The sequence below is a fragment of the Myxine glutinosa genome, chromosome 12, assembly GCF_964187855.1.
Source record: "Myxine glutinosa chromosome 12, kmMyxGlut1.1, whole genome shotgun sequence".
NCBI lineage: Eukaryota > Metazoa > Chordata > Myxini > Myxiniformes > Myxinidae > Myxine > Myxine glutinosa.
Genome location: NC_136272.1, coordinates 18,457,364 through 18,481,239, shown reverse-complemented (window position 1 = coordinate 18,481,239; position 23,876 = coordinate 18,457,364). Strand labels below are relative to the sequence as shown.

General features: G+C 46.9%; 2 protein-coding genes across 2 annotated transcripts in view; one reads left to right on the top strand and one right to left on the bottom strand.

The window, feature by feature from the left end:
* Positions 1 to 23,876, bottom strand: part of NDUFAF7 (NADH:ubiquinone oxidoreductase complex assembly factor 7) — a 486,324-nt gene that overhangs the window by 420,201 nt on the left and 42,247 nt on the right. The window lies entirely within an intron of this gene.
* LOC137438154 (A disintegrin and metalloproteinase with thrombospondin motifs 9) overlaps positions 6,481 to 23,876 on the top strand; it is a 247,825-nt gene continuing 230,429 nt past the window's right edge. The window contains exons 1-2 of the mRNA XM_078766532.1: positions 6,481 to 6,799; positions 9,468 to 9,802. Coding sequence (XP_078622658.1) covers positions 6,706 to 6,799; positions 9,468 to 9,802 — 429 coding nt within the window. The 5' untranslated portion in view covers positions 6,481 to 6,705. The remainder of the gene's footprint in view (positions 6,800 to 9,467; positions 9,803 to 23,876) is intronic.

The window sequence follows — 23,876 nt, the reverse complement described above, 5'->3', positions numbered from 1 at the left end:
GGACACTAAATTTTCACCATAGGAGCGCCTCCTCCTTTAGAATATTTTAATGATAATCATGACGTCATAGGCCATGTGTTACAGGCGCCATCTTGGAAAAATCGAAAAACGTTGCACCTCTATATCTCCAAAACCGCTCCATGGAAAAAATTGAAACGTGGCTCATTGTAAATAACTCCATATGGGGAATATTTGTTGTTAACGATCACGTCATTGGTGCCTTAATTATGATGTCATAATTCGACAGGGACAACACTTATTCTGATCAGTTTGAAATTTATTGAGCATGATCTATGCAACAATTATATTGGAGAATATAAATTTATGATGTCATCGCTCACGTGGTCTGGCAGCCATTTTGGATTTTTAAAATGTTCAAAAACAGAAGAGTTGGCTCACACCAAGTTGACTGCGAATGGTAAGTATTCTATGAATACCATCGAGTTTTGCAAGTATTGGTCTATCAGATTCCTTTCAATTACATATATAGACTAGAACGACACTCGGTAGAGCGTTTACCTCCACCAGGTTCAACAGTTTACATTTTGTATCCACTGATAGGCCCGATCTACATCTGTACCTGAACCAGAATCGAATCTGCTCGTTCTTATCACCTAACCAATTCATCCACCAGGTTTTCCCATAATCCGTCCACAACTTTTTGAGATAATGTGCTCACAAACAGACAGACAAACAGGGGTGAAACCTTAACCTGCGTCAACCTTTGGTTTCAATTTCTAAATGTTTTAAATTCACATTTTAAATAAATTAAAAGTTGTTTAAAAAAATTAATTCCAGTCACAATTTCCATATAAATCAATAGTTCCTGCAGTGAAGTACAGGACTTGTACAGTTTATCGATCCTGAGTGTGTTGATCAAGCCCACATTAAAATTAAATAATGCTTACTTACCTACCTCTATTCCGTGTTACGAGATAATTGATTTTTTTTCACTACCTTGAAGCTCCCATGGGCACGATGCCCCCCAGGTAACAGAATGACACCTGTGGTGGTTTAACCCCACTCTCGAGGCAGTTTCTCCGCAGTTCCCACGTTCCCAACACTTTACCCACAATAATTGGCAGCCTTTCCCAATTGAATACCTGGAGGCTGGAACAATAACGCGCAGCACGACGACCTGGCACGGGGACCGTGTGGGCAGGTACCGGGGACCCGTTTCATCATAGCTCAAACGCAGTGACTGGGTGGCGTTTCCGAACCGTACAATCAATTACCCGTTACCTGCGCATTTGTATTCAACCATTAAAATCGTCATTTCCCTGGTCGAGTGGAGTCACACAAATGGAGGTTTTGCGGAGGAAGGAAATCCACTTGCTGGGAAGGGGAATCTGGGGGGTGAAATGACTAAGCGACAAAAAACACAGTAAGACTATATTATCCTGTCGCATGCAAATTTCTTCCTCTTCCTAAATAGCCGAGCCTACTATCTGTACTAGAAGAGAGCCTTTTGTCTGTGTGTGTGTCTGTCTTTGTGTGTGTGTGTGTGTGTGTGTGTGTGTGTGTGTGTGTGTGTGTGTGTGTGTGTGTGTGTGTGGACATTTTTCGCAGAGATGGCTAAACGGATCTTATTCAAACTTTCAAAGGTTCATCAGTGAGTGCTGGGGAGTATTTTAGGCAAAACTCCAGCTAAACTGGAGTTTAGCTTAGTTTAGTAAAACTTCACTCCAGGCTGTTCAGGGTGGAGTTCCCCAAGGCAGTGTTCTGGGCCCTGTGCTTTTTCTGGTCTTCATCAATAATCTCTCCGACTCTCTTGAAAATTCTCTCTATCTCTTTGCTGATGACTCCACTCTCTGCCGCTCCATTCCTCATCCCTCAGATCGGCAGTCTGCAGCCTCCTCACTCTCTGCAGACCTGGACAAAATCACTGACTAGGCAAACAAGTGGACCATGTCTTTCAATCCTGACAAATCTCACACTCTTACGATGTCTCTCCGAAAAGACCGAATGGACAACCCTCCCATCTACTTTCTGAATAATCCTCTCCAAGAAGTTCTGTCACTCAAGCTTTTGGGTCTCACTATCTGCCATGATCTTTCCTGGGAGAACCACATTTCCAAGCTGGCCTCCAAAGCTAGTCGCCGACTGGGCATCCTCCGTCGTGCGAAGTCCTTCCTTGGCACACCTGAGCTCCTCACCACATACAAGGCTTTCATCCGCAGCTCAATGGAATACTGCCCTCCCCTCTGGGCTGGTGCTCCTGCCTCACACCTAGCTCGTCTCCACGCTGTTGAAACCAAAGCGTTCAGAATCATTGGAATCTCCCGCGATGAAGCTAACTCCAAGGGCCTTTCACTTACTCACCGCAGGCAGGTTGGTGGTCTTTCTGTCTTCTACCGTCTCCTCTCCGGCCTTGCTCCTCCAGCTCTCTCTGGGCTCTGTCCCGCAAATATTCCTAAAGGTCGCACAAGATCTGCCTGCAACCCTCTTATGGTTAAACTGCCAAAATCAAGACTCTCTGCTCACCTTCATTCCTCTTTTCTCCCGCCTCTGGAACAAACTCCCGCACTCTCTTCAATCCCACTCCTCCCTCCAGGTCTTTAAAACAGCTGTTCACCACCATCTCTTATCTTCCCCCATCCAAAACCTTGATCCTTTCTACCCCCGCTAATTTCACCCCAAATCCACTTTTTTGAAATACCAACTTCTTTCCTGGAAGTCCTTGGTGTCCTTGTGTTTATACTTCTCCCACCCCCCCCCACCCCCTTCCCACGCCTCCTCCCCCCAAGTCCTCTCCCTCCCACACATTCCCTATGTCTCTCTCAAATGTTGTGTTTATGTGCTTCCCCTTCTCTCCCCATCTTGTCTACCGCTCCCCTTTTTATATACTTTGTTTGTCTGTTTGATTAGTTTGTGTGATAAATGTTAGCTCTTTCACGAGCCTCGATTATGTGTACAAACAAAAAAAAAATTTGAAAAGTAAAAAGTTCGTTTTTTTGGATTAAAAAAAATCGCTCTCGGTATGGTGCCCGAGCCTTCATAGCTTTCGGAAAGGTAATATTAAATTATCCCCGATTAATGTGTGTGTGTGTGTAATATTATAATATTAAATATAAATTTTCCTCACTAGGTGTTGGGAAGTGTTGTAAGCACACACAAAAAATAGGAAAGCAAACCAAATTGACGCTCGGCTATGCCAGGTACTCCTGTGAGTTGTCCAAAAACAAGCACCTGAACTCAGGTATGGTCCATAAATAATACCCAGTAGGCGAACTCGGGTACAGTCCATGAACTATACCCCATGATCTGAACTTAGGTATGGTGAAAAAATAATAAACTGCACCTGAACACAGGTATGGTCCATAAGCAACACCCCAATACCTGAAGACAAGTACGATCCATAAACAATACCCCAGTATCTGAACTCTAGTAAGGTCCATAAGCAATACCATAGTACCTGAAGACAAGTATGGTCCATAAGCAACATCCCAGGACCTGAAGACAAGTACGGTCCATAAACAATACCCCAGTATCTGAACTCGAGTAAAGTCCATAAGCAATACCCTAGTACCTGAAGACAAGTAAGGTCCACAAGCAATACCCTAGTACCTGAAGACAAGTAAGGTCCATAAACAATACCCCAGTATCTGAACTCGAGTAAGATCCATAAGCAATAACCCAGTATCTGAACTCGAGTAAGGTCCATAAGCAATACCCCAGTATCTGAACTCGAGTAAGGTCCATAAGCAATACCCTAATACCTGAAGGCAAGTATGGTCCATAAGTAACATCCCAGGACCAGAAGACAAGTATGGTCCATAAGCAATATCCCAGTACCTGAAGACAATAAGGTCCATAAACAATACCCAGCACCTGAACTTGAGTAAGATCCATAAGCAATAACACATTATCTGAACTCGAGTAAGGTTCATAAGCAATACCCTAGTACCTGAAGACAAGTAAGGTCCATAAACAATAACCCAGTATCTGAACTCGAGTGAGGTCCATAAGCAATACCCGAGTACCTGAAGACAAGTCAGATCCATAAGCAATACCCAAGTACCTGAAGACAAGTACGGTCCATAAACAATTTTTTTTTTTTTTTTTTTTGGGATACAGGAACGAGGCTCGTGAAAGAGCTAACATTTATTTCACAAACAAATCAAACAGACAAACAAAATATATGAAAAAGAGGGAGCGGTAGACAAGATGGGGAGAGAAGGGGAAGCAAACAAACACAACATTTGAGAGCAGGGACATCGGGAGATGTGTGGGAGGGAGAGGGCTTGGGGGGAGGAGGCGTGGGAAGGGGCGTGGGGGGTGGGAGAAGTATAAACACAAGGACACCAAGGACTTCCAGGAAAGAAGTTGGTATTTCAAAAAAGTGGATTTGGGGTGAAATTAGCGGGGGTAGAAAAGATCAAGGTTTTGGATGGGGGAAGATAAGAGATGGTGGTGAACAGCTGTTTTAAAGACCTGGAGGGAGGAGTGGGATTGAAGAGAGTGAGGGAGTTTGTTCCAGAGGCGGGAGAAAAGAGGAATGAAGGTGAGCAGAGAGTCTTGATTTTGGCAGTTTAACCATAAGAGGGTTGCAGGCAGATCTTGTGCGACCTGTAGGAATATTTGGGGGACAGAGCCCAGAGAGAGCTGGGGGGGCATGGCCGGAGAGGAGTCGGTAGAAGACGGAAAGACCACCAACTTGCCTGCGGTGAGTGAGTGAAAGGCGCTCGGAGTTAGCTTCATCGCGGGAGATTCCAATGATTCTGAACGCTTTGGTTTCAACAGCGTGGAGACGAGCTAGGTGTGAGGCAGGAGCACCAGCCCAGAGGGGAGAGCAGTATTCCATTGAGCTGCGGATGAAAGCCTTGTATGTGTTGAGGACCTCAGGTGTGCCAAGGAAGGACTTCGCACGACGGATGATGCCCAGTCGGCGACTGGCTTCGGAGGCCAGATTTGAAATGTGGTTTTCCCAGGAAAGATCATGGCAGATAGTGAGACCCAAAAGCTTGAGTGACAGAACTTCTTGGAGAGGATTATTCAGAAAGTGGATGGGAGGGTTTTCCAGTCGGTCTTTTCGGAGAGACATCGTAAGAGTGTGAGATTTGTCAGGATTGAAAGACATGTTCCACTTGTTTGCCCAGTCTGTGATTTTGTCCAGGTCTGCAGAGAGTGAGGAGGCTGCAGACTGCCGATCTGAGGGATGAGGAATGGAGCGACAGAGAGTAGAGTCGTCAGCAAAGAGAACCAGTATCTACAGTATCTACAATACACCAGTATCTGAACTCGAGTAAGGTCCATAAGCAATATCCCAGTACCTGAAGACAAGTAAGGTCCATAAACAATAGCCCAGTACCTGAACTCGAGTAAGGTCCAGAAGCAATACCCAGCACCTGAAGTCACTCAGGTATGGCCCATAAACAATAACCCAACACCTGAACACAGGTACGGTCCATAAACAATACCCCAGGACCTGAACTCATGTACAGTGCATAAAGAAGACCAGTGTCACTATATCTGGCCCCTTATCTCTATATTAGTCATTACATGACAACATTTGATTTGAGTTCATGTATAAAGTTGTCGAACAGTACATGTTGTTTCTGTGTCCATCTTATCCACATCCTCCCCCTGCTTTCCCCCTACACCTCATCCTTACCTGCATCCCTTGTTTGTCCGTCCTCCTCTATTCTGTCCCTCGGTCCTGCTGCTGGTGTTCCCTCTCTTTCTGCGCTTGGCTGTTGCGTTCTGATCCGTCCTGTGTTCCAGCTCTTCCATGAGCCTCGACTCTGCAAACAACCGAGCAAAATAATAATCACGGGATCGATGCTGTTGAGAATGTCGCTCATATTGCAGTTTTAAAAGTAACATTTACCTTTTACTGTCAGCGGAGGATGTACCTGCAATGACGTCACGGTCTACAAATTATTCCATGTGCGCAATTTGGTCCTCACCTTTCGAGGACAAATGAGTACCTACATTGCCAAACAAAATAAAATTACTTATTGGATATAATAACAAAACTTTATTGTTAAATCGTGACCCACTATTAAAAATAATGTTTCCCTCCAAATAATGACGTAGTAGTGATTTTTATCCACCAATTGGAAGCCGACGATTCGAGCAATTGGCGGTTACAGGTACACAGCTGGTATCTCCTACAGGAAATCGATCTCTCTAAAGAAGTTACAAAAGTGGAAAAAAGAAAACGCGGGTTAAAAAAAGTAAATGACCAATTAAGCGGCCATGAATGAAACCAGTGTCCCGAGCACTATGACGTAGTTAGCTGTTTCGCTCGGTGCGCATTTTCAAGGTCCCACCAGGTCCGGTTCCTAAACGCGCTGCGCGGTCCACCTGGGGGCGGGGAGGGACGCGCACACGAACACGGATCGGATCCTCCGCTTTGATGTCGCCTCGACAATGACGTCACTCGGACGCGGGACCCCCCCGCCGGCTTGGCCTTTTTAGGCGCCCCTCCGCCCTTTTCCCTCTTTCTTGTTGCACGCGGAGCGAACTCCTCCACAGGCCCCTCCCTCCCTCGGCGGCCGAAATAACGAGCCCGGCGGTGCCTCGTCCGGGCCGCACTCGGAGCGAGGGCGAGTGACCTGGGGAGCCCCTTGTGAGGTCTCCCGATCGTGCTTGTGATGAGGGCGCCGCGTGCGCGCTCGGCACTCGGCTCGCGCCGTGCGTTCGCTTGGCCGTGCATGCACGAGCGTGCCCGAGTCGTCCCGACGCACGGCGCCCGCTGATATGCCGCCCGTGCCCCTCGTCCCGAAGGCGGCCCTCGGTCGGCTGGCGGTGCTCTGGTTGCTGCTCAGCGCCGCGTTGTGTCACCACCCGCACGGTAAGTTTGTCCGGCGCTGGGGTCCGGATCGGGTGGGTAAATGTGGCGCTCTGGTCCGGGTCGGGTGGGTGAATGTGGCGCTCGGGTCCGGGTCGGGTGGGTAAATGTGGCGCTCTGGTCCGGGTCGGGTGGGTAAATGTGGCGCTCGTGTCCGTGACGGGTGGGTGAATGTGGCGCTCGGGTCCGGGTCGGGTGGTTAAATGTGGCGCCCTGGTCCGGGTCGGGTGGGTAAATGTGACGCTCGGGTCCGGGTCGGGTGGGTAAATGTGGCGCTCTGGTCCGGGTCGGGTGGGTAAATGTGGCGCTCGGGTCCGTGACGGGTGGGTGAACGTGGCGCTCTGGTCCGGGTCGGGTGGGTAAATGTGGCGCTCGGGTCTGGGTCGGGTGGGTAAATGTGGCGCTCGGGTCCGGGGCAGGTGGGTAAATGTGGCGCTCGGGTCCGGGGCAGGTGGGTAAATGTGGCGCTCGGGTCCGGGTCGGGTGGGTGAATGTGGAGCTCGGGTCCGGGTAGGATGGGTAAATGTGGCGCTCGGGTCTGGGTCGGGTGGGTAAATGTGGCGCTCGGGTTCGGGTCGGGTGGGTAAATGTGGCGCTCGGGTCCGGGTCCGTGTGCGCGACCACCTGCGCGCTTAAATTCCTACGCGCGCGACACATCGCGATCTGGGGACCGGTGTGCGAGCGCACGTCGTCTCCGGCGATCAATCACGATCTGGGGACCGGTGTGCGAGCGCGCGTCGGCTCCGGCGATCAATCACGATCTGGAGCCCGGTGTGCGAGCGCGCGTCGTCTCCGGCGATCAATCACGATCTGGGGACCGGTGTGCGAGCGCGCGTCGGCTCCGGCGATCAATCACGATCTGGGGACCGGTGTGTGAGCGCACGTCGTCTCCGGCGATCAATCACGGTCTGGGAACCGGTGTGCGAGCGCGCGTCATCTCCGGCGATCAATCACGATCTGGGACCGGTGTGCGAGCGCGCGTCGGCTCCGGCGATCAATCACGATCTGGGGACCGGTGTGTGAGCGCACGTCGTCTCCGGCGATCAATCACGGTCTGGGGACCGGTGTGCGAGCGCGCGTCGTCTCCGGTGATCTATCACGATCTGGGGACCGGAGTGCGAGCGCGTGTCTTATCCGGCGATCAATCACGATCTGGGGACCGGTGTGCGAGCGCGCGTCGTCTCCGGCGATCAATCACGATCTGGGGACCGGTGTGCGAGCGCGCGTCGTCTCCGGCGATCAATCACGATCTGGAGACCGGTGTGCGAGCGCGCGTCGTCTCCGGTGATATATCACGATCTGGGGACCGGAGTGCGAGCGCGCGTCGTCTCCGGCACTGGTTCTACCAGACACGCACGGTTGTACGGGACGGACGATGTCGGTCCTACTGGGCTAATGCCTCGGAACTCCATGGAGCCTATGACGCGCCGTTCGCGCCAAACCTCGCAACGTCCACAAATGTGAGCCCCGCGGGACCAGCAACGCGGAAAGCCCCGCGGGCGGGACCAGCGGCGCGGAAAGCCTCGCGGGCGGGTGCAGTGATGCCCTCGGGGTGGGGGCTCGGGGTCGCCGAACGCTCGGCGACGTTTGACGTTGCGTTGCGCGGCTTCTTGGTCAATGATTGCCTACCTCCGGCCGGCCCGTTAACCCTCGCGTTCCCACACGGAATTATCAGCGCTGCTGATGCTTTCTTTACCGGCCGGACGCACCTGCGTGCTCCTTCGCGGCAACTTTAGGCAAACAACGGATGAGATGAAGGCTCCGAGCCAGGATTTGAACTCCTGTATACCCGTAGCTCCGTGCGTACATCCCAGTACTAATGCCTCCTCCGGGAATTGGGAAGTTGATCTGTACTATAATATCCTGCGATGGCTTTTCCTCGGGAATGATTGCGTCATCGCTGTGACGTCATGTCCATCTAGGTCCACGGGTGGTTCAAAATCACGGTCCGAGCACTCGGTCTTCATAATGCTGAGGGTCAGGGCGCAGCTGGGCGGGAGCAACGCAGGTGGCCAGGGTATTGTGGCCGGGGTCATCTGTTGACCCCATCCATACCCGCCGCCGTGTGGTTGCTAAGAGGACAATTGTGCTTCCTGCCGCTCCAATATAGCCAGTGAAAGCTGTTCGGGTCAGCTTAGGTCGTAAGGAATCGTGAGCCGCAGCGGGTCGTGCTTACAACCCTGGGTTGTGCGGATGGGGTGGAGAAGGGGGGCCAAGGGGGAGTCACGTTGGAATGCACAAAAGTCACATTAGATCTGAAACCTAGCGAAGGTTTCAAAAGTGACCACAGATATGGTCATAAGATCATTCAGATGGATCTCTCAATTACCAAAGCCATTCCCCAGCTGTTTCACTTAGAGTCAGGTTGGAATTCTGCCACAAGTCTCTTCCTTTAATGGGTTTCCAAACCTCTTCCAAGACTATAAATGGATTCTCCGGTTCGAGCCAATTTCTCACAATCATTTTGTTATGCTTCACTTTTGTTGGCTTGATCTGTATAATTTCTTGCTTGATATTCTTTCGATTGTTAATGGAATAACGCCCATGCTCGGATGAGAAAGATGATGCAATTTGAGCTTGAAGAAAGATGGTGAAACCAGGTGGCCCAATGGCACAAGGAAGAGATTGTGCAACCTCTGTCAGATCGATAACCGTGTGCAATCTTCCGTAGGGCCCCGGGAGTCCGAGGTGGTGACGCCAGTGCGGGTGGACAGGTGGGGCAACGTCCTGCCGGCCGACTCACCTCTTTGGCGGCATCGGAGGAGCTCCGAAGGTCGCGCCGGAGCGGTTCGCATGCACTATCGCCTGGATGCTTTCGGACGGACATTCTACCTCAACCTGACCTCCGACCGTGGTTTCTTATCCCCTGGTTACGCAGCTGTACACTTTGGCAACGGGTCTCGGTCCGCTCCACGCTCGAACGGGCACCTCAAGCGCTGTTTCTACACGGGTTTCGTGAACGCTCGACGCCACCAGCCCGCGGTCCTGAGTCTGTGTTCCGGCCTGGTGAGCTGTACTTTTGTTATTTCATTACTTGCATTCCTTATATTGCATTTGAAGATGTCCTCCTAATACTGCACATCGTGCAAGTTCTGACAGGTTACGGGTCAGTTGAAGATGCAGGCTTTCAGCACATCTACTTATTATGTACGTGCGGAAGTGAGAAAATTATAATTTAGAAAAGGAAATGGAAAGAAGAATGATTTGCGGCAAAAGAGGTGTGTGGGAGGATTTGGGAGAGAAGGGAGGGATGTTTGACAGGCGATAGGAGCAATGAGATGGGCAATTATCCACCTTTGGAGGTTAAAGATTTGATCAAGGCCATTACAGGTACATACAGTCACTTGAAAAATGAAGTACACCCCATGTAAAGTTTTGACTTTTTCAACATATTTCAACATACAGCTATTTGATCTCCATTTCAACAATATTGAGAGATAAAGGTGATATATTATAACAAATATCATGAAACATTTACATTTTGTAGTCCATTGTATAATTTAAATAAACATAAATGCAAATTTCGCAAGTGGAAAAAGTAAGTACACCCTTGGCTCTAATAGGTGGTATTGCCCCCTTTGGCAGAAACAACCTCAAGTCGGCGTTTCTTATAACTGTCTACCAGTCTCTGACATCGGCTGGGAGAAATTTTTGCCCACTCCTCCATGTAGAATTCTTTCAGCCGTGCGATGTTTGAGGGGTTTCTTGCATGCACAGCTCATTTCAAATCCCCCCACAACATCTCGTTGGGATTTAGATCCGGGCTTTGACTTGGCCATTCCAGAACCCTCCATTTCTTTCTTTTAAGCCATTCTTTGGTGGATTTACTGGTATGTTTAGGGTCATTGTCATGTTGCAAGGTCCACCTTCGGTTGAGCTTCAACTTTCCGACAGATGGCCTCACATTATCTTCATGCACAATGAAGAATTCATAGTGGATTCTATGATGGTGAGCTGCCCAGGCCCTGATGCAGCAAAGCTGCCCCAAACCTTAATATTTCCATCACCATGCTTTACAGTTGGTATCAGGTTCTTGTGGTCAAATGCTGTCTTTGGTTTTCAACAAACATGTCTTCTAGTACTGTGGCCAAATAGCTCTACCTTTGACTCATCTGTCCAGAGCACATTGCTCCAGAAGTGCTGGTCTTTGACTCGGTGTTCATTGGCAAACTTTAGTCTTGCCCTGATGTTCTTTCTGGAGAGCAAAGGTTTCCTCCTGGCACACCTCCCATGTAGATCAAATGTGTGCAGCCTCTTTCTAATGGTAGACTCGTGCACTTTGACATCAACAGTGGCAAGAGCTACCTGTAGGCCCCGTGATGACATTCTGGGGTTCTTAGAGACTTCTTTCAGCATCTTGCGGTCTGCTCTCGGGCTGAACGTGCTGGGGCGGCCTGGCCTGAACAAGTTGGCAGTTGTTTGGAATCTTCTCCACTTGTAGATGAGCTTCCGGACAGTCGAATGATTGATTTCAAATTGTTTGGAGATCTTTTTAAATCCCTTCCCAGACTCGTAGGCATCTATAACCTTCTTTTTGAAGGCCTCAGACAGCTCTTTTGATCGAGGCATGGTGAGGCCGCACACTTCAACAAGAAAGAGCAAACCAAACTAAATGTCTAAGGTTTAAATAAGACAGGTTCCTCCAAGATCCTCTCTAACGATGTTCTAATCATTTGCACCTGAGCTGGTGCACCTGATTCTAATTTTAGGTATTTGAAGTAGTGATCAATATAGGGGTGTACTTACTTTTTCCACATGCGAAATTTGCATTTATGTTTATTTAAATTATACAATGGACGACAAAATGTAAATGTTTCATGATATTTGTTATATTATATCACCTTTATCTATCAATATTGTTGAAATGAAGATCAAATAGCTGTATGTTGAAATATGTTGAAAAAGTTAAAACTTTACATGGGGTGTACTTACTTTTTCACACGACTGTACCTACAGTGCATTCAGAAAGTATTCAGACCCCTTCACCTTTTTCACATTTTGTTATGTTGCAGCCTTATGCTGAAATCGTTTAAATTCATGTTTTCCCTCATCAATCTACACTCAATACCCCATAATGACAAAGAGAAAACAGGATTTTAGAAAGTTTTGCAAATTTATTAAAAAGAAAAAACTGAAATATCACATTGACATAAGTATTCAGACCCTTAACTCAGTACTTAGTTGAAGCACCTTTGGCAGTGATTACAGCCTCGAGTCTTCTTGGGTATGATGCGACATGCTTTGCACACCTGGATTTGGGGATTTTCTGCCATTATTCTCTGCAGATCCTCTCAAGCTCTGTCAGGTTGGATGGGGACCGTTGGTGGACAGCCATTTTCAGGTCTCTCCAGAGATATTTGATTGGGTTCAAGTCAGGGCTCTGGCTGGGCCACTCAAAGACCTTCACAGAGTTGTCCCTAAGCCACTCCTGCGTTGTCTTGGCTGTGTGCTTTGGGTCATTGTCCTGTTGGAAGGTGAACCGTCGGCCCAGTCTGAGGTCCGGAGGGCTCTGTTTCAGGTTTTCATTAAGGACATCTCTGTACTTTGCTCCGTTCATTGTTCCCTCAACCATGACCGGTCCCCCAGTCCCTGCTGCTGAAAAACACCCCCACAGCATGATGCTGCCACCACCATGCTTCACCGTTGGGATGGTATTGGGCAAGTGATGAGCGGTGCCTGATTTCCTCCAGACATGACGCTTAGAATTGATGCCAAACAGTTCAATCTAGGTTTCCTCAGACCACAGAATCTTGTTTCTCACAGTCTGAGAGTCCTTTAGGTGCTTTTTTGCAAACTCCAAGTGGGCTTTCATGTGTCTTTCACTGAGGAGAGGGTTCCGTCTGGCCACTCTGCCATAAAGCCCAGATCGGTGGAGTGTTGCAGTGATGGTTGTCCTTCTGGAAGTTTCGCCCATCTCCACACCGGATCTCTGGAGCTCATCCAGAGTGACCATCGGGTTCCTGGTCATCTCTCTTACCAAGGCCCTTCTCCCCCAATTGCTCAGTTTGGCTGGGTGGCCAGCTCTAGGAAGAGTCCTGGTTGTTCCAAACTTCTTCCATTTAAGAATTATGGAGGCCACTGTGCTCTTGGGAACCTTCAATGCAGCAGAATTTTTTTTTGTAGGCTTCCCCACATCTGTGCCTCGACACAATCCTGTCTCTGAGCTCTGCAGGCAGTTCCTTCGACCTCATGGCTTGGTTTTTACTCTGATATGCATTGTCAGCTGTGAGACCTTATATAGACAGGTGTGTGCCTTTCCAAATCATGTCCAATCAATTGAATTTACCACAGGTGGACTCCAATCAAGGTGGAGAAACATCTCAAAGATTATCAAGAGAAATGGGAGGCACCTGAGCTAAATTTCAAGTGTCATAGCAAAGGGTCTGAATACTTATGTCAATGTGATATTTCAGTTTTTTATTTTTAATAAATTTGCAAAACTTTTTAAAATCCTGTTTTCTCTTTGTCATTATGAGGTATTGAGTGTAGATTGATGAGGGGAAAAATGAATTTATACGATTTCAGCATAAGGCTGCAACATAACAAAATGTGAAAAAAGTGAAGGGGTCTGAATACTTTCTGAATGCACTGTATATCCTGGGGCCAGGTATGGAGGAAATGAGAGGTGGTGCGGGTCAAACATCCAACCACATTTCTGTAGGTCGGAAGTAGATCGCCCATCTTGGAACTCACTCACCTGGAGTGGTCCTCAGCAAAATCAGTCGGCATTCCCAGCGAAGAGGGATTCTACAACGGAATGGAATATTGGGCTTTTAAAAGTGTTTTCTCTTTCCATTTAGGTACAGTGCTGAGAATTCCTTTTTTGGATGAAGAAGGTGGGCAGGATACAGGGTTGTGGTGGTGGTAGTGACAGGGGGCTCACTAATGTTCACGGAGGTAACTCTACCAGTTTTCCTAAGGAAGAGGAGAAATAAATAAAATGTCCAGGTCGACAGTTACACAGCACGTTCTACAAAAACCTGAATATTCACTGTTGAGTTTCTACTCCCTGGCGTTGTTTATTTTACGTTCTGAAAATAACGACCGTGGAAACCTTGCAGCCTCTGCACTTCTTGCAAGTTAAATTCAAAACAGAGCATTGTGTCGGTCGCATTTCGGCGAGGAACAATGGCTCAGTGAACTATTGCCACATCGAGAAAAGGTAATCAGAGTTAAACTTCACAAACGAGGCTCGGACGGCCATGTGTGGGTTTCATCCTCACCCGCTCTCGAGCTAATGTCGTCGTCCCCGCACCCCACTCCCCCAGCAGCATCCTCCCCGTTATTTCCACCAATAAGCGTTTCGTGTTAGCTCCCTGTCTAATCTGGGGTTGATTCCCAACCTGACTCCAAACTCTGATTCGTGCATCACAGGCAGGTGCTCGCATCACAAAGTTGCACCGTTCCTTAGATTGATGTTCTTAAAGCGCTGATTTACTTGGTGCTAGGTTCAAATAACTAATTTCTTGTCGGCAGGAGCTCCATGTTTTTGCACACAGCACCCACCGACCTCGGCCCTTCACACAGACACACACACACACACACACACAAACACACACACACGCACACACACACACACACACACACACACACATCTGACATTCATTGCATATTGATACTCAAGCTGGTGCATGGCGCCTGGTGGCTGTTGCAAAATAGTGTTGCAAAAAAATGGCTTTTGGCAGCAACAATTATTCTGAAAGGCACCCCGATTATGAATATCTTAATTTTGTGTGCGTGGATTGATGGTGTGCACTTAGTTTGTAATGAAAGCCAGACGGTCTCTGAAACTTCACTTTGTTTTGCTTTGCAATGGAGAACGAGTGACCGGCCCCACTCCTCAAATGTTGTTACAGCCGCGAGTTCACTGTGACTGACATTGGAGGACATTTTCATGACGAAGACACGCACGGTAGCACAGGATGAAAGTTTATTAATCAATGCTTAAGGAATGACCGTAGATTGGAGTGCATTCGGTACAATCTCATGAGTGCGGCTTTTCAAAGCCTTACTTGCGAGGAGAAAAGCACACGAAGGACGCGATCGCAATGACCTCTCCTCTTTTATTTTATTTTTTTAAACAAAAGTTTAGCCAGTACAATTATATAGGAAAACACTGATCCTGGTTGTTCAGATCCGTCATCTTTAAGAAAGCGATGGCATTATAGATCAGAGTCTGGGGTGCACTTACCTTTGAGATGTGTCGTCTGGGTTTTATTCACCAGATCCGACCCCATGAGACGAGTGTGTTACAGGCGGGTGTTGCATCAATTATTGCGCGGTCCGTCAGATGGGATGTTAAGCGGGGGTGGGGTGGGGGGGGGGGCATTGGTCGTATCGGTTGCTGGTTATAGATCCTATGGTCTTCCTTCTTCATTAAGACAAGGTCAATTTCCTGGCCAGATTCAAATATCCTGCCCTAATTTACAGGGGGACCTCATCAGTGCCAATGTGGCCAGGAGGCTGAATTTGTATTTAGCTGCGATCCAAATGAATTGGATAAAGAGAATCTATTTATTGAAGTATACAGTCACGTGAAAAATTAAGTACACCCCATGTAAAGTTTTGACTTGTTCGTAGTCCATTGTATAATTTAAATAAACATAAATGCAAATTTCGCATGTGGAAAAAGTAAGTACACCCTTGGCTCTAATAGGTGGTATTGCCCCCTTTGGCAGAAACAACCTCAAGTAGGCGTTTCTTATAACTGTCTACCAGTCTCTGACATCGACTGGGAGAAATTTTTGCCCACTCCTCCATGCAGAATTCTTTCAGCTGTGCAATGTTTGAGGGGTTTCTTGCATGCACAGCTCGTTTCAAATCCCCCCACAACATCTCGATGGGATTTAGATCCGGGCTTTGACTTGGCCATTCCAGAACCCTACATTTCTTTCTTTTCAGCCATTCCTTGGTGGATTTACTGGTATGTTTAGGGTCATTGTCATGTTGCAAGGTCCACCTTCGGTTGAGCTTCAACTTTCCGACAGATGGCCTCACATTATCCTCAAGCACGCTCTGGTACAATGAAGAATTCATAGTGGATTCTATGATGGTGAGCTGCCCAGGCCCTGATGCAGCAAAGCTGCCCCAAACCATAATATTTCCACCACCATGTTCTTTCTGGACAGCAAACGGTTCCTCCTGGCACACCTCCCATGTAGACCAAATTTGTGCAGCCTCTTTCTAATGGTAGAGTCGTGCATTTTGACATCAACAGTGGCAAGAGCTACCTGTAGGTCCCGTGATGACATCCTGGGGTTCTTAGAGACTTCTTTCAGCATCTTGCGGTCTGCTCTCGGGCTGAACTTACTGGGGCGGCCTGGCCTGAACAAGTTGGCAGTTGTTTGAATTCTTCTCCACTTGTAGATGATCTTCCGGACAGTCGAATTATTGATTTCAAATTGTTTGGAGATCTTTTTAAATCCCTTCCCAGACTCGTAGGCATCTGTAACCTTCTTTCTGAAGGCCTCAGAGAGCTCTTTTGATCTAGGCATGGTGACGCCGCACACTTCAACAACAAAGAGCAAACCAAACTAAATGTCTGAGATTTAAATAAGACAGGTTCCTCCAAGATCCTCTCTAACGATGTTCTAATCATTTGCACCTGAGCTGGTGCACCTGATTCTAATTTTAGGTATTTGAAGTAGTGATAAATGTAGGGGTGTACTTACTTTTTCCACATGCGAAATTTGCATTTATATTTATTAAAATTATACAATGGACTACAAAATGTAAATGTTTCATGATATTTGTTATATTATATCACTTTTATCTATCAATATTGTTGAAATGAAGATCAAATAGCTGTGTTGAAATATGTTGAAAAAGTCAAAACTTTACATGGGGTGTACCTACTTTTTCACGTGACTGTATATACAGACTTGGCATTTAATATGGAATATTTTTTTTGTGGGGGTGAACTTACTTTTCAAGATGACGTAGAACCAAAAGTTCATTGGAATTATGTTGAAATTATTCTTGATTTTGTTAATGTGACCTTTAAAAGAAACAAAAACCACATTTGACATTTCAAAGCAAATAAATTGATCCTTGAAAGTGATGTAAACTGATATCGAACTCAATTCATGGACAGTACTGTGTTAAACTTCTGTACGTTTTCCAGAACTCTTTATTTTGCACATTAGCCAAAAAAAATTTCAACAAAAACAAAAGCTAAATTATGACTGGGATTACGGACAGTAAAATTACCGTTCAGTACTTCGTATAACCCCCACGAGCATTCAGGAGAGCACGTACACGACGAGGCATGCTGTTCACGAGATTTGCCAAGGTTTGGACAGGAATCGCTTGCCATGCAGTGACAATAGTCTGCTGCAATTCACGCACAGAGGTAGGCTGCTGGTCCAAGTTGTCGATTTGACGCGTTAATTCTGCCCACAAGTTCTCCATCGGATTCATATCCGGGGACATGGCAGGCCACTCCATATGCTCTACACCACGGTCAGCAAGAAAGTGTTGGATCATGCGAGCACGATGAGGCCGTGCATTGTCATCTTGGAAGACAAAGTTTCCTCGAAAGGCTGCACGAGCAAATGGAAGCAATGTTTCTTCCAGAATGACCCTGTACTTGAACTGGTTCAGGTTTCCATTCAGAACAACCAGGTCAGTTTTGCCCCCTGTATGAAAAGCAGCCCAAACGGTCACCCACCACCTCCAGCTTGGACTCTTGGCACTATACAATCTTCGTTGTGGGCTTCATGCACTTGTCTGCGCACTCGGACGTGGCCATCTTGACGATAGACCAGAAATCTAGACTCGTCACTGAAGGTCACGTGATTCCAGTGTCCTGGCTGCCATTGACGGTGCTCTTTGGCCCACTGCAATCGGCGCTGGCTGTGTTGTCTGGTCAGGTGTGGCTTTCTCAGGGGACGCCTGGCACGATAGCCTGCTTGAACCAGTCATTGGTTGACTAGCCTTCTGGATACAGGCACATTTGTCAGTTGCTGTCACTCAGCCCTAAGCCGATTAGCTGACTTGGTACGGCCATTGCAGACTAACCGGTGCAGCTGGCGATCATCTCTCCTTGTGGTTCTGCGTGGACGTCCTGGCCTCGGTATTGGATTAGGGATACCCCTCTGCATTTCGTTTCAGGATCTTTGACACCTGACCTTGAGTGATGCCATACTGCTGAGCAATAGCACGCTGTTTCATGCCAGAATTTCGTAAAGCCACCACTCCATGACAAACAGCATTGTCAAGTTGACGGACCATCTCCAGAGGAAGCGGCAATAACTTTTGTAGACGTGCAGCAGTTGTTTTCAACTAATACAGAACGCAACAACCCTTATATACCTGATTGTGAAGCCAATCGGCAAATGTACCTGTCCTTACATTTTGTCACGCCACCTGTGATATAATCCTGTTATTGACTTCTTGCTGTGAAACACAATCAGTGACATGGTTCTTTCAACAAAGACATCACCGAAGGGTAAAAGAAACTCACCAGATTGATATACCGAGTTCAGAAAGTAAACCCAAGTCAAGAAAAAAAAAATTCCATATTAAATGCCAAGTCTGTATATATATATATATATATATATATATATATATATATATATATATATATATATATATATATATATATATATATATATATATATATACACACGACATGGCAAAAAGTATGCGGGCACCCCTTCTGTTTTTCATGGTTCGGACTAGGCCCCTTAGTTCCAGTGAAGGGAAATCTTAACGCCACTGCATGCAATGACATTCTAGACGATTGCGTGCTTCTAACTTTGTGGCAACAGTTTGGGGAAGGCCCTGTTTCAGCTCGACAATTCCCCCGTGCACAAAGCGATGTCCATACAGAAATGGTTTGTCGAGATCGGTGTGGAAGAACTTGACTGGCCTGCACAGAGCGCTGACCTCAACACCATCGAACACCTTTGGGATGAATTGGAATGCCGACTGTGAGCCAGGCCTAATCGCCCAACATCAGTGCCCGACCTCACGAATGCTCTTGTGGCTGAATGGAAACAAATCCCCAAAGGGATGTTCCAACATCTAGTGGAAAGCCTTTCCAGAAGAATGGAGGCTGTTGTAGCAACAAAGGAGGAGCCAACTCCAAATTAATGCACATGATTTTGGAATGAGATGTTCGATGACCACATGTCAAAATGTCGGCTCGCCATTCTTGGAGTCGCTTCTCCTCTGACGTCACCGCCCTCCCTCGACCAATCCTTCGCAAGGTGGGCGTGGCGTCAGCCTGCCTGAGCAATGATTGTCGCTTTGTGGTGATGTAACTGGCTGCAGCTGCATCGGCGGTGCCCCAAACTGGCTTTCGGTGAGTTTTATAATAAGGGGGGAATTAATTAATGTGTGTGCTAATGGCCTATCTAAGTGTCTATGGGAGTGCGTTGCCATAAGGGACACTGGGATGCTCACAGAGGGAATGACACACAATATAATTTTACCTATAATCCCTGCACTAATTAGCATGCCCCGCCCCCTCGTAACAGGGATGAAGTTACAAGCTTAATCCGACATTCGGGCTACAGAACTTATTACAGGTGAGGTTCCCTATCACGACAGCCGGACACCAACCTATGCAGATCTACCTGGATCTAGATATTCCTCTACCCCAAATTAATAACAATATATATATATATATATATATATATATATATATATATATATATATATATATATATATATATATATATATATATATATATATATATATATATATATATATATATATATATTGTTACGGGACCGCGGCGAGGATGTTGTTTGCCGAGCAGATGGCCGCCGCGCCCGAACAGTTACCCCGACTAACCCGATTCCTGAACGTTGGCCGAATCCCGCCACAGATATTCAATGGGGAAAAGACTAAAAGGATGTAAAGAAGAAAGAAAGGCAAAGGGTAAGAAATACAAATATGATTTATTTACTATTTACACAATTGAAAGAAACCAAGGAAGAAGGAAGGATAAGAAAATAAAATACAGAAGAGGAAAGGTGACACAGTGAAATTTACTAGCTTATCTAAACAGGCTTAACTTATACCCTGGACAGAACAAACAAAGACGGACTCACACGGGGAATTGCAGAGTGGATTGGCTGGAAGGAGGTGGGTGGCTGGAGGGGGAGGAAGGCACTGAGCTGGCTGGAGCTTGATCCCGCACAGGACGTCGGGCTGGACCTCGACGGCCGCCGATGCCACCGATCCTGTCGTGTGCGCGGGGTAACGGGTCGGAGCTGCTTGGTGGAGCCAACGCTGCTGGTGGGGGGTCTGGCGTGACAGGTTCTCTCTCCCTCTCTCACAAACTCCAAGACTCTTTCTCTCTTTGCTTCGCTTCGCCCCTTCTCTCCTCTCTCTTTCTTAGTCCAACCCAGTCCAACAACTTCCTCTCTTGCTTTCGCGTGCGCTCTATATAGCGCCTCAGGCGATCAAGCCGCTGGTGTCCAGGACACGCCCATCGGTCAGCTCGCCTCGGCCCTGATTGGTCGGCACGGCCCTCTGGCTCCGCCCTTGATGACGATGGGCGGGCACGCCCAGGAGTCGGCAGCTCCTCCCCCTTCTTCTCCAAGCCGACCTTGTGGCAAATGGAGTCGCGGAGGGAACAGTTGGCAATTGTTGGAAGGGGAATGTGAATGAAAGGGGGTCTACTCTTATTTCACTTGGTGCAATGGAGTATTTAAATTAATGGAAGACAAATCCTTAGCCTAATACACATAATAAGGATATAACTACTGAACAGGGATATATGGTGTCCTTCGTGTATGCTTTATGGAATTAACTACGGGAACGCCCTTTGACCTTTATACAACAGACTGGAGGCAGGAGGGTCCAGAATAAAGCAATAAAAAAAAAAAAAACACAATCCTCATATTCACAACAATATATATATATATATATATATATATATATATATATATATATATATATATATATATATATATGTATGTATATATGTATATATATATACATATTAACAGGGTGCCCCATTAGTCTGGAACCATCCCATAAGTCTGAAAGCATCGGGCAAAATGATGAAAACGACTTGTATTAACAGAATGTGTTCAATGTGTCCACCATTATGATTGATACTAAAATGCTGACGATGTATCCAGTCAGCAGTCACATGGCGAATGGTGTCAGCAGTGATGGTGTTAAATGCGTCGCTGATGCGCTCCCGCAAATGTGCAGCACTCTGATTTTTTTTCCGCATAGACCAATGCCTTCAAGTGACCCCATAGATAAAAATCCAATGGGCTGAGATCAAATCTCCTCGTCATCCATTCTACAGGCCCTCAACATCCTATCCAATGACCAGGGAATTGCCGGTTCAGCCACTCACTTACACGGACGCTGTAATGGGCAGGAGCGCGATCCTGCTGAAACCATGTTGGGAAATCACCATTTGCATTCAAGACCCTGGGGAATGCTTCCTCGTTGAGTATACACAAGTAGGCATCTCCCGTGACTGTGCCATCAAAAAAGAAGTTCATGTATATATAAGGGTGCCCCACATCTGGCAAATAAAATACATTTACTTCTTCATGCAGGTGTGTGAATCAAATTGGCACCCCTTTATATGAACTTTTCTAGAGCATTACTTGGTTCCTTCTAAGAACACAAAGGTAGTTCAGCATGCACACGAGATTTTTTGAATGTCCCTTATTTTCTATTGTTCGACATTTTCTTTAAGCAATGGAATGTCCCTTCTTTTCTATAGTTTGTCACATGGCACATTCCATACAAAGGGGCCTTTTCTATACCCCTGGCATTTATCACAAGATACATTTTAAATACGAACAAAATGCATTTGTTCATCGTACAAGACTTTATTCAAGACGATGTAAAAGACTTGAAAATGTAAGGGGAAAAAATATTTAGCCCAGATGGGATTTGAACCCACAATCCCCATTTTGGGAGTCTGATGCTTTATCCATTAGGCCATTGAGCCAGCACATTAGAATAAATAAAAAAAAACTTTTTTTTTGAGCTAGCACAAAAAAAACAATAAAAACATATCGTCACCTGCTTGCTCAAACTCATTCTTGCTCAATTCGAATTTTATCGAAAATGACATTTTGTTATCCGGTGATTGGTTATTGTGTCTAGTTACTGTCAATTCATAATAGAATGTCTATACACGTTTTTTTCCCCCCAAAAAATGTGTTTGTTCAACTCCGTGCCATTTCTGCTTATCGAGTGCTCATGCCATTTCTGCTCATCGTATATCACCGAAATAATGACTCCTCCCATTCAATTCAACGAACTCGAACCCATCTATATAACCCTAGTTAGAGATGATCTAAAAAACTAGTGTATAAATGAAAACAAAGTCAATGTATCATAAAAATTAATTTCTTGATTATTCGTTCCAAAGGGTCGTCAGCATTTAGGTAGAACCATGAGCAATATTGTCTCTAGCACTTCTCCGTGCCATAATTGCCCAAGCCAAAATTGCTCACGGTGATTTGCCCAAGCCAAAATTGCTCACGGTGATTTATAATCTCTGTTATTTATAAATTTAGCTTCGTTACATGTTTCTCTACAATTGCATGCAATGATAATCTAGGTTTTCTTCACTTCACAGAATTTAAATTCAGTACTGATCCAGATGGCTGAAAAAAAAAAACGTTTTTTGTGATTATGTCGTAAACGCTTTTTTCGACTTGAGCAAGAATGGCACGATGGTGATGATATATATATATATATATATATATATATATATATATATATATATATATATATATATATATATATATATATATATATATATATATATATTGTTGCGGATCTCGAGCTCGTCGACGTACTGAGGGGGGATTAAGCCCTGCTCCCCCTCGAGCTTCGAGTCCATGAGGCCGCTACCCACTCTGCACTCGTGGGGGCGGATTGCTGAGCAATTCCAGCTGCCAAACCCGCAGCGAGCGCGTGGACGGGTTTCCGGTCACAACCCGGGTACCTTCGATACACACGCCACCGCGAGGACGGGGGCTGGACCTCACACGAGTCATGCTGGTCTGATACGCCCGAGCAGTTTGCGTGTCGCGTAACTCGTGCCGTTAATTACTATGAACCAGATTGAGCGGTTTTAACTCGTGCAATGCGAGGCCAATGGTGAAGGGACAAAAACGGCCAAGTTGGAAACAAGCACAGGTTTATTCACAAATGTACACTGGTGAGAGAAAAGGGACACAGAAGAGAAACTTAACAGTCCTTACTTACGTTCCCAGACAAGGGCCCACTGACTCGTTCGGGGAAGGGGAGGAAGAAGAGGACACGCACAAAGCGCGGCCGCTTAGTGCAGTTCGCCCTTGACGGCTCTTTGGGCGTTTCCCCCGAGGATGTTCGTGGCAGGGACGCCGGCCTCAGTCATGCACGAACGGGAATCCACGCAGCGCGTCCCAAAGCCAGCGAGGCAAAGTGCATGTGCAGGGAGTCCAGGCAGGGAGATCGTCGGAGTACAGGGCCAACGAGAGAGATCGTCCTGCGAGAGCCTGAATCCCAAGAGAGTGAGGGCAAAAGAGAGACCAGAGCCAGGGAGAACGGGGGCAGCAGAGAGAGAGTTCGGGGGTCCGGGCCGGGTCTTATATCCCCTCGGAGCCCCACTAGAATGTTCCACGGGCCTCCACTGGCCGCCGGGGGTCACGTGTCGTGATAGCCCCTCATCAGTTACTCCCCTTAGTTCTCATTGGCCGCCGTTGCTGGCCACTCCCCTTTAGCTCTCATTGGCTGCCATTGTTGGCCACTCCCCTTTAGCTCTCATTGGCTGCCGTTGTTGGCCACTCCCCTTTAGCTCTCATTGGCTGCCGTCATTGGCCACTCCCCTTTAGCTCCCATTGGCTGTTTGCTGCTTACCAGCCACGCCCTCTGGCTCCTCCCTCGGGCCTCCTCGACTTGTCACAGGCCCACCACATGGCATTCCAGGCTCCAATGAGGCCTACCCTTACTTTACCTGCCTCAACGCATACTAACACTGGGAAGGAGACTATACTTCACATTTAATAAGAAATAACTGACTAAGCGAGGCTCCATGTTGTGGTGCAACTAACTAAAAAGGGGGGTTGCCTTTATTACAAAAACCACAACAATATATAT